Genomic DNA, 12,130 nt, shown 5'->3' with positions numbered 1-12,130 from the left:
TCCAAATACAGAACTATAAAATTTTGTGTTTGAACAGATTAAAATATAAATGTATGTTTAAAAAAAAAATATATCAACATTACGTGTGACTATGCTGTTATTGCATTGTTTTTACAATGTAAAAGCAATGTCCTGTGACTTCATATGTAAAGCATGATAGATGTCTACAGATTATGCACTTGAGAATCCTTGATACCTTCGATCATTTTCAACCACTAATGGTTTAACTTGGGTATGGTAAATAATACCTGGAAAGAAAATTAAACAACGTTTATTAGAAAAGTGAACAGTGCCCCCTCTTTCTTTCAGGCGGTTGTTGGAGCCAGCCTGACAATCCTAGGCTACAGCATACCAAATGCATCATGTGGTACTTCTGGTGGTCCGTGGTCGGTTTACAGACAGCGCTCTACATCCAGCTAAAACTCGATGCAGGGATCTCCTCTTCGCAATTCAGCTTTAAGAGGATGGGAGAGGATGGAAGTTGTAATATTTATGTAGGCTCCTCCTCTCACAATGATGTCAATCAGAGGCAGAGAGGTGGGCAGTACTAAGGGACCGGGTTCATGCAATACTACTGAGACAACTAGGCATAGCTTAGCACACAGATAGGCTCACAGCATCACGCGTATTTCATCCCCGCTGTAAGTGATGCCGCACTAAGGCACACTTTCATCCAACTCCGTTGGGGACAGAACAGTACATAGGCTACTGGCCATTTGTGTGTAGTTTTTTGGCTTAATGATAACCCTAAAAAAGAAAAACAGTGTTGGCAGAACTGATTAAACTGAAGTTTTCAGCCATCGCACCAAATTGTGCGGTTTTTGCGCGTTATTGGATCGAAGTTTATGCGCTTGTTAAATATCTATTATACATCCTCAATGAAACAGTCTTCAGTGCAAGCGGTATTCATCATATGTAGAGAAGGAGACGTTTTAAAATACACGTAGGCTAGGGCTATTTCATGTAGCCTATACCAAGCGACTTGGACCAACAGCATCTCCACTACCGCCTGTGAGATTGAACCAGTTAGGCTAACCCATCTGAAGAGGAATAACATCGGCTTTGAGTTAGCAAAGTTATTCTGCAATCAATGCTTTTTGCCTTCCGCATGTGGACCATAGACTTTTTAGGACATGGATAATTTTCTGTAGTGGAATAAACCCTATTGATTGGTGTTTTATTTGATTTCCGTTGCCGAAGAGGATCTTTTTTCGCCCCTTTTCTACTTCAGTCTAATTATGGCACTTCTTCTAAAGCAGTGATGTCGCTACGTGACGGGAATTGCGATTGATTTTCCATTTTCTATTTTTTAAGGAATTTAAGGTAAGCAACGTTGTTATCATCCTCTAAGTCCAGTCAAGTATTGCACACAGGAAACGTAATTCATTTTGTAATATCTGTTTTTATTTGTCATTCTCAATACCAGCCTACAAGTTGTGCATGTGTTCATGTCACTAGGAAATGTGCAGTTAATCATTCAAACTATAGCCTAAAGAGGAATATACTTATAAGATGTCGGTAGGGTTTAGGAAACGGAAATGGAACATACATTTACGCAAAACCTAGGCTATATTCTATCGCCCGACTGTTGCCTGGGTAGTTTAGTTTCTTCCCTACATAGCGGTTACAAGCCAAGCATATGATGTGATAAAACAATGGTATATCTAAAATCACAATAATCTGATACGGTGTTGAAAGAGAACTCGGATGCGCCATGTCCTTACGCATTTGATTTGGTCAGTCACACCATCCATGGTGCAAAAGAAACACTCAGCTCATTATATTACCTAGTCTAAGCATCGTTTTTGGTGTTAAAATATATATATGCAGCCAGACAGAAAGCCTTATATTGAATATGCATTTCAACCAAATCTGTTGTACACCTTGTCGGACGGTCATGAGTTTCTCGGTCTCTGCAATCATAATATAGCAATACTTTTCCAAAATCGTTTTTAAGATGGGAAAGAACAGGTTAATGCATACTTTTGGGCAGGTGAGTTTTTGACTGCATTGCCGCCTGATTATGGGCTAAATCTAAGCTCTCGGCGACAGTGCAGAGCGCAACTTCAGGGGACGTACGGCTAAAATAGAGAGCTTATATTTGAAACGATGGCATTTGACACCATATCGTATGCCTGTCCCTAACATCAAATTGAAATCAAAAGCATAATGACAGTTAATGAGTATCATTATTAAACTAGACTAGTCCACATTGCACACCTGACGGGCGACATACCCTTCCAACCTGCATTTTACCCCTTTTCCACAAGCATTAGAAGGTCCATTATTTTGATTTGTTGTGCTATTGAGGAACACATGCTTAAGGCTAATAGTGAACACTATAGGCCTGCCTACATACACCTTTCATGCCCGGGAAAAGTACATGCAGTGCACAACGTTAATGTATTGGTTCCACTGGTCAACGGATGTAGCATTCTCCCTCCCTCCATATAGTCTCTAAAACATTGCATACCTTGAAATGGCATAGTTGTTAGTTAAATCGATTTCATTATCCCACTTATCATAAAGGCCTACCTTATTTGATCAAATGGGGGCATATTCACATTTTATTCACGCATGTTATCCAGTATTCCAGACAAACTGTATAATGATGTTCCGACTTAGATTAAATACCTGAATTCATTCATAGAGATATATGTTGAGTCTTCTAAGCTTTCCTGATGACTGATATGGATTGCCGAGCAGGCTAATAGAGGTAGTTAATGCTTTACTTAGATATGAACTAAATGTTAGTGCAAGTGTTCCTAACACACCATCTTAGTTATATAGCTGCATGCACATGTAGCCAAATGCGTTGCATAGTTGTGGTAATAAACCATTGCTTAGTTGTAGTGAATAATAAAGAGTATTCTTCATGAAGACTTTGTGTTTAACTTTGATCTATAATGTTGTGTGTGACTGGTGTTGCCTCTTGCCAGGCCACAAGTTCATAAGTAGCTGATTTTATGTTGCTTTGTGGGTTTTAAAGCTGGGAAAGCTTAAGCAACTATGTCCAAAACAGCCGTTTATGTTTAAGTTCCATGATTCAACCGTTTCTAATGCTTCTCCTCATTTCCCTTATGGTATTAATTATATTCTTACTTTGATTTCAATCAGACAGTTCTTTATTTATTTGGAACCCTATCAGCTCATTCCGGAGCAACTACTCTTGCTATGGTCCACAGAAAAGCCCAAAAATAGGATATACCCCAAAATGTATACACTGATAGATTAACAGTCACAAACATGTAACATAAACTACAGACAACTAAAGCATCTCATATATATTTATTCTGCAGTCGCACTATTCAAAATTAATAATGGGGGTAAATGTGCTTAATGTTTGTCTCCCCATCAAACAAATCATATTTTCTGATTGTGAGTACAGTCTTCATTGACTGTTTGGCTAACATAACAAATTAATCTTATTGCACCCCCCTGCATGTAATAAAACCAAACCAATGCTTTCTTGAGAGTGCTTTCGAAAAAATATAATATATACTAAAGTAAGTAAATTCTCTCGAAGCTAACAAGTTTTGTTGCTGTTGTTTTATACATTTTTTTTTATAAAACACTGGTATAAACATGATATACATTGGTTTAAAATTTGTTTCTTTCATTTCTTTACTGTGTGATGTTCAAATTATATTAACCTTCACATTGGCAGCAATGGAGCTCGTTATATTTTGTCTTTAGCATGCCCTTTGACTGCCCTCTTGTGGGACTGTAATATCAGATGAACTGCTACCATCATCTAAATTGACGCAACACAATTTGAATGATTTCCGTGCCAGTTGAAATGAAGTTATCACCTGCAGTGTGTTGTGGTAGTTCTCGGGACTGTATCTCTAAGGAATATCTTGACATCTATTTCACATATTAAACGGAACTGATTATTAGGTTAATTAATTGTGTTGAAGTTTTCTATAATTGTTTTCCCACCCATGGGATTGATGTGATTGAGGCACAACTATATGTTAAGAATGAATTAGGCTGTTCTCATCTCTGACAGAAAAAGTAAAACATTGTGCCAAGGCATTTGTCCTGGCTGAACTTAACCTAATGTAAAACAAGATAGAGCTTTTACAATGTTTCAGTCTTATCAGCAGTACCCCTTTGGCATTTGGAATCTCATTTGCCCTAGGTTTGAAGACCGCAGTCATCATTAAGTCGAGAGAAATCTACCATTATTCCTTGTGACAACTAGATAAGTAACGCCTGGACTGTAGTTCTTTGAAAGGAATAGTGAATAGATCTTGACAATAGACCTGTCCGTTTGACAGTCGGTCGGAGGTTCATGGAACCAGAGATGGAGACTGGGCTTAACAACATTGTGTTGCTTTCCAGCTTGCCAGTCCAGCTCGCAAGGATTTGAGAAATGTATCTTCATGTACACCAATGAGAAAGCAGAAAAGTCATCGTTTTGGGAGAAGGGAATGTTGTGGCCTCTGTTTTTTTCCATTTCTGCAGTTACTCCATCAAAATTGTTTAAGATGCCAGATCAATACGTTCTTTGGGGAGGCAAAGGTGTTTCTCTCCTCGCTGTTCCACAGATAATACTACCCTGTCTGACTGGCCTGTCCATCATATTGTCATGTAAAGTGATCCAGGAACTGGGTGATGCTCGCTCCCTTATGCTCATTCTGCCTCCAGAGAGGCTGAAGAGGAGCAGGCTTGCCGGCTGGATTAAACCTCTTGTCTATGACTCAAAATAGCACTACCCTGAGCTTAGGTAAATGTGAGCACATAAAGATGTTCAGTTTGGTTGACATTCAAGCTCTGTATTTTTTTCCTCCTTTATCAAGGGGGTACTGTAAAAGCCTAAGCTCATTGTTCAATCCCAGTAGATCCAAAGTTTAGTATTGAACAGGGTGTTGTCTGGAGAAGAATGGGCCACACATACAGTTTTTGTTATTGCGTATAGTTTGAAGTTATTGCAGAGTGACCCATGGAATGTTTCATCTCGTAACCATGGCTTTCCACAGCCTGAGACAACGTTTTTGTTCTGCCGTCTCTTTTGATCACTTGACCAATCGATGGAACGAACAATCCATCTGGAATGTTTGTTATTGTTTTGCTTAATATGCAAAACAGTGCCTGCTTTTTTGAGACGCCTTGATAGTAACAACCATAAGAAAATAAAAGAGTTGCAAGTAACCCCACAGGTCTACAATTGCATGATGTCTTCCGAAGGATATTGTCATATGTAGAAAAACCCAGATAATCTTTTGATCTTTAATTCATGGCACTGGATCACACTTCTTGGAGAGTATGTTCTCTTCATTATCCTTCGCCGGGTTCCGCCTTGGACTCACATGTGTCACGCTGAATAGTAATTGCACACCCTTCTTTCTCTCTAGGAAACGTGCAAAAACTTCAAATGAAAGCCAATCATGTAATGCCCAGCGTTTCTGCATATGACAACATAACGCTGTTTTTATTTGTCTCTGTGCAGCGGAGAGTTGCCTTCACGTAGATGGTTGTCATGTGGATACAGTCAGCAATGTTCTTCTCACCCAACGGGCCTGTAATGAGTCTCGTCGGACATCTGCATCACGATGATGGGTAGAACGAGAGATGGAAGGTCCTCTGATTGAAAGATAGATAAGATAATAGGGTGGAACGTCCTGCCATTCTGGCTGAATACAAACGAGTTTAATTAAATCCATAAGATATTTAATCATTTTCTGTACTTTAGGGATATTTTTTTTATGGAAGTTAAATATGTCTCCACCATCTCAATGTAAGAGGTCCCTATTGTAAAGTGGTAATACGGTAGTGATAGATTAATTCTCTAGACAGTGTAGCCTAGTTTGAAGCTATGCAGATAGATCTTTCAAAAGGTATAAAAGATGCAGAGTTCACAGAACAGTTCTCCCTAGCTGAGAATTGGACTGTATGTGCTGGTATGCCTGTTCTATCAACACAGCTGTGCATATTTTCTGTGATGGATATTAAATAATTTCTGCCATGCTGGGAGTGAAATGAAAGGTGGATTGCATGATACTCTCTTTATTATCTCCCAACCAGGGGTTTAGTGGTAAAAAAAAGAATAATAATAAAAAATAGGTTGCTAAACTGTGATTCTCAGGTTGAGGTAAAACATTAAAGCTCCTTTTTTTTCAATGTGTTTCATTTCACTAAAAGTCGGTAAATTGTCATGTAAAATAAAAAAGTGGGTGAAACGTGTTCGCTTGCGCTTACCCAGCATACCTCACTACACGCCACTGCTTTCAACCATCCAGTGTGCTGTGGTTATCTGAAGCTCCTTTAGGTATTATTCTGACCACACAGAGGGTAGATGGATTGGCCTGGCACTGCAGTGGGATCTGAATAATAACAACAAAATCTTATCTTAGTGATGGGATGAAAGTTGTTGCAATGTATTGAAAATGAGTTTTCAAAAGCAAACTATTATGGAAGACATTCATCAAAACGTAATATCCATTCCAAACCCAAATGTACAGTATTGCGAAAGACCTGATTATGTTCATTCTCAATGACAGATCTTACAATGCATTGTCATTGCGTTAGAAGTAATTGTACCTGCCAGGTCTAAGTAAAATGTTTATAAAACAATTCAGACAAGTTCACACATTTTCACATTTTAACTAGTGTGTTACGCTAACATTTAATCTGGATAACGCTGAATGCTGTTATCACTATAAAAAGTGGAGGAACTGCCATCCTATCTCCATCACATCTTTGGATGGCCTAGTTTCGTTTTGGCAATAGAGACCTTTGCCCTCCAGCCAGGTTGTAACACACAAAGCCTGAATATAATTGGTGGAACTATACATCAAGCAAACTGGCATCAAATCAGAAAACCCTGATTTATGAATATTGTCAGATGGTGCTGAAGCCATAGGCTGTTCATTTACTATTTACTAATTTAACATAAGGCTTAGTCATAGCGAGATATCGTCATACAGAAGGCTTCTTTTCTATCTCTGCTTCTTATCAACAAGGCGTGGAACATATTAACCAAATACGATTTTAAAACTATCTTAACTTATGTTTAATCCGTACATTGTGTGATTCTGAAAGATTGCATGATTACATTCCATTACAATATGATTAAATCGTAATTTTAGACACGGTAGCTTTTGGAAACTTTGGGAATCCGTTTTTGCTGATGATCAGAAAATATGGATCTAAATGAATAGTTGCTTGTTAATGAAGCAGTGCATTTGTTACCTATGAGTCTTCATTCAAATAAAAATGATAACATTCAGTATCACCTTTCCAACCCACCAGAAAGATGTCTGCCTCCTGAATAGTACATTATGGCCAATATATTGAAAAATATACAGTATGTAGTACATGGTACCTAGAGACACATTTCATCTTTTTATTGTCTATGTTTTCAGCTCACATGTACACAAGTCGATCTCTTTAACAGTTTGACTGTTGAAAAACTAGCCAGAATCTCAAGCCACTTATCTTTAAAATCATTGAGACTGCAAGGTCTACTCATGTACCAAACCTACTCCCCTCCGCCAAGCTAAACTCATCAAACATTCATACAAGGTTGTCTATTGACAACCCTGCACACCCTGCAATGAAAATATGAAATGGTTGATTACTGCGATGGAACGGATTGATGGAATGTGTGAACTAATAACCTGTTCATGTATTGCTGTTCAACGGGTTGTCCTCAAAGGTTAATTGTGTAAAACTGCTGTTAATTTGCTCTCAAAGACATTGGAAGGATGCAGGCACAGAGCTAGTTAGGATGAGAGGTCAAGTCTCTCCATTAGGGAAAATCATACTAATTACTGTCAGAATATATGTGCCTGCATCTGGAATGTCACCCTCCTCCCTAAAAAGTGCACTCGATTTCAATAGGGCCCTGAGCAAAAGGAGTGCGCTATGGGTATCAGGCTGCTATTTTGGATGCTATCTATGTGTCATGTAACTTTTGTAGTGACATGCTTCTTTCTCCTCCCCCCGCCTCCATTCCCAGTGTTGTGACAGAACGACATCCTAACAAGAACAGATCCCATCTGCTCCGATTATGGACTTAGCACGTCAGGCCCATGTGCTGGTGGTGTTGCTCACCTGCCTGGTCCTGCTGTCCTCGGCCCAAGAGAAGGACTACACGGTGAGGGAGGAGCAGCCTGAGAATGTCCGAATCGGCAACCTGCGGAGGGACTTGGACCTGAACCTTGACCCCGACGTCAAGCTGTCCTCGCCGCTGCAGTTCAAGCCTGTCTACAAAACGGGCGATGTGCCTTTGGTTAGGGTGGAGGCCAGCACGGGGGAGATCTTTACCACAGCTCACCGCATCGACCGCGAGAAACTCTGCTCGGGAGTGTTCAACGAGAAGCGCTGCTTCTACGAGATCGAGGTGGCTGTTCTGCCTGATGAGATCTTCCGCCTGGTCAAGATCCGGTTCCTGATCGAGGACATCAACGACAATGCTCCACTCTTCCAGTCGACGGTTATAAACATCTCCATCCCAGAGAACACGGCTATCAACACTAGATACCCGGTGCCCTCTGCGTTTGACCCAGATGTCGGGATCAATGGGATCCAGCACTACGAACTTGTCAAGGTGAGGCTCACACTTCTCTCTCTTAGAGTCTGACTGCTTCTCACTGCCAGTGTGCTTTCCATAAAGATCAATAGTTCAAATGCTTGTTAAAATGTTTCTTTTCATCCATATCTAACAGTTACACTTATTTGAATGCCAGAAGATTGTAATTTATTGCATTTACCTATAGCCTTTGAAATTCCAGGAATTATAGTGCAGTTTTGCTGAAAGACTAACTAGCTGAAAACCAATCATCCCGGTATCATGTTTGTCTACCTGCACTGAGTTGAAACTACAAGGCAATGTGTTTGTTCTTTCTAGTTACACGTCTTTAATCGTATGACAGAAAAGACCCTTGGGCCACCATGCATTGTTTTGAAAAGCCTTCACATCCTTATGTGTACCAGGCAATAAGCAAGATGTAGTTTTGCTGTAAACCATAAAGCAAAAACCTCTCTGGGAAATTGCAAGCACAGCGTATTCCTCCAATTTCCGGGAAAAAGGTTAAATGTCGGGAATATTTTAGATTATTAAGGAAAGTAATGTATTATGTTATTAGGGGGCTCATGAAGGACCTGATATGCTTTTTTATCATCTAATTGATGCTTTATTACATCACACTGCAATATTCTCAGTTGCCTTAATGAAGTCGGCCTAAAACTGGAAAGTAGGATAATGTCATGCATTCTCCATTTATAGTGTAGACAATACTCAATACGTGGTGGAAGAAGACAAACACTGAATATTATCTAAGAGGTTGAAAGGAAATGTAGCACAGCATTTGCTGTGTAGAAGTAGCATAAAACATATGTAAAAGCGGCAATAGATATTCTTATGTAGGCCTAACAAGCATCGACATGAAAAGGTGGCTTTGGAACGGTTGTCTCGTCTTACTGATATGTCAATGTTTTTCGGGAGCACTGTGGGAGATGATAAAGCGACAACTCTGTGAAGAGGTCTCCGATTAAGTTTCCTCCGTGCGCAAATGAACAGAACCTTTGCTACCCATGTCTGACTTGATTACCAATTTGCATTTTTTAAAGAGTCCTCACTGTGCCAAGGCCTCCCCCGTTGCAATGTCCTGAATTGTTCATGCCTGGAAAATGACCAACCAAATGTTCTGCACATTACAATGATGATGATCTACATTCATTGCATCGCCCCTCTCATGATTGTTATCTCCTCTCAAGTATATTATTGCTTTTTCATATCCGTGCTTTATTTATTTAAATATTATTTTATCTTTCGACTCCTTACTTTATCTTTGATTTATTTAGATTCCATTGCAAAATCTTATCTTCCTTTGGAAAATATTGCTGTTTTATATTTGTTATCCATCTTTTTCTTGAAAATAGGTTTTCTGAATAGTGGCCCATGCACATAAATACAACACTGAGGTAGAGTCCACACAAGGACATTTCTTTTAAATAATTTTTTTTAAACATTATTGCAGTTCTGTACAAGGCACAGTTTAGTGCCAGAGAGGCTGGTGCAAGCATTCCTAGAATAGCTGCCGGCCCTTAATCCACCCAATGGACTATCTTTGTATGGTCCTCTGAGATTTGTCTGTGGCGCTCCACACAGAATAATAGTTTACTAGCACGGTGTTCCTGTTATGTCCCAGACATGAAGTTGAAATCGCTACCATTGGGTGTGGCTAGTTCAGTTAACTCAGCTGGAAAACGTGCCGGCTAGCCGTCATCGGAAAAGACAGATGAGATGTGAACGGCATCTTAATTCTTAATTCTAGACCATATTTACGAGCCCTCATATAGAGGGCTCATAAATATTTCTGTCTACATCGCCCATAATGGCCAGTAACGCTTTGCCTGTACACGTTGGGCTCGCATATGGTTATTTGTACCACCTTTATGAAACCGTTAATGAAACCTAAAAGGGTGCTGCGGTAACATTCATAGCATCCTTTTAATTAGCGTTGGTTCTATTACCCCATCATGGGGGTGCGGCCAAGGTATTCTAAGAAGATGTCCAAGGTCATAGGAAAGTAATGCCATGCATGGCTGAAGTAGTCTCTTCAGGTTTGGTCATGTAAAGTGAAGCTGTTTACAGGTTCCGACTCGGGCAAAAACAGTGTCCCAAATCACACCCTATTGCCTTTTCATGGGCCCTAGTACTGTAATACCCGGTGCAGTCTGTAGGAAATATGGTGCCATTGAAGATTTCGCCTGTATGAGGGAAGTCAGGCTCATGGGATGAAGCTGACTTTTTTGTTTTGGCTTTTACCATATTGTAGCTATTTTACAAACATTTACGGAGTCTTGCACCGCACTGCAGGGAACCGAATCCTTCAGATTTTTAGGCATTTTTAGTATCCCTTAACAGCAGTTGTTGTGGTGGGGAGCAGTCAGGATCACCTTGTGTAGATCAATATCCTTCTATAGGAGAGAAAGATTAACTTGTTGGTGGAATAAAGTGGAAGTCTTTATTTTGGTGGGTGGATATGAAGCACCATAAGTATTTCCTTAGAACAAATGTTTTGTTCTGAGGAAATACTAGTTGTTTGTTTTGGTAGCACAATTAGGTTCTGCCTGTCACAGAAAAATAGAAATGTTTGAAGTCAAAGCAATGTGTTCATTTACAGATGTCTATGTTTTCTTAAGATAGTTTAATAAATACAAAATGTGTTGGATTGTTTCCATTTAAATTACCTAAATTGGCATTCCATTATTAATGATGCAGAATGGTCTTTAAGACATAGAGCTATTCTCTAACTCACTGTCAAGCGTTTCCAGTTTTCATTTGTTTCTGATTCTGACACATTATCTTCCGCCAGAGGTTGACAAGAGATGACAAACAATTTGGCGTTGATTTTATAAATTATATGCATCAAATCATGACCAGTGGCAAGAGAGAATTCCATTAGCATTGTATAAAAGGGGTGTTATATTCAATGATAAATAACCTACCCCATCCAATGGCATTAGCATAGCTATGAAAGCCTGATCTATAGCCTGATATATTCACAGCACATTCCCAGTCTCCTCTAGTTGTAATCAGGTCATCAACTTGATTCAAAGATGCATCAGATGATAATCTCATGTATGGAAATAATCTGCTGAGGGGGGACTTTAGTCAGCCACACCCAGATTCAGTTGACTCCAGCTCTGCTAGCTTTTGTTGCCACAAAGTTAAAACATATATAATTATGTATTGCTCTACACACACAAGCTCAAAGATACTTTAACTCTAAAATCACCAACAGGAATTAATTTTGACCCCAAGGAGACAAACCCTTTATTTGCTTCTTCCGGAACTTTGTAAAGGTAATTACTGACATACAGTAGAAAACACATTTTTGTTTAAATATAGGAGGATAACAATTACATGTTTCCCTCTTTAGTAAATAATTAAATTAGGTAATCAGCAATGAGATAAGATGGTTTTGTTAAAAACAACAAAAAATGTACATACTTTAGTCTCATCCTTTAAACGCAATTGGAGCTAAGGGTTGCCTCGCCACATCATGCTCTTATTCCTGCTTGAGTGAGCAGTGTTACAAGAAGCAGAACGGCATGGTGGGATGTGCTTCAGAGGACACATGTCCATTTCTTGAACTCACCCGAACCTGCTGGG

General features: G+C 39.4%; 1 protein-coding gene across 2 annotated transcripts in view; it reads left to right on the top strand.

Annotated features, from left to right (window-relative positions):
- Nucleotides 1-463: 463 nt before the first annotated feature.
- Nucleotides 464-12,130, top strand: part of pcdh11 (protocadherin 11) — a 169,375-nt gene continuing 157,708 nt past the window's right edge. Inside the window, exons 1-2 of one of the 2 annotated variants that reach the window (XM_020046112.3) lie at nucleotides 464-1,323; nucleotides 7,967-8,557. In XM_020046112.3, coding sequence (XP_019901671.2) covers nucleotides 8,018-8,557 — 540 coding nt within the window. In that variant the 5' untranslated portion in view covers nucleotides 464-1,323; nucleotides 7,967-8,017. The remainder of the gene's footprint in view (nucleotides 1,324-7,966; nucleotides 8,558-12,130) is intronic. The other variant, XM_010888629.3, reaches the window with a different exon arrangement.

Source organism: Esox lucius, chromosome 4 (genome assembly GCF_011004845.1).
Source record: "Esox lucius isolate fEsoLuc1 chromosome 4, fEsoLuc1.pri, whole genome shotgun sequence".
Taxonomy (NCBI): Eukaryota; Metazoa; Chordata; class Actinopteri; order Esociformes; family Esocidae; genus Esox; species Esox lucius.
Note: the sequence above shows the minus strand (reverse complement) of the source record. Positions and strands in the feature narration are given on the sequence as shown.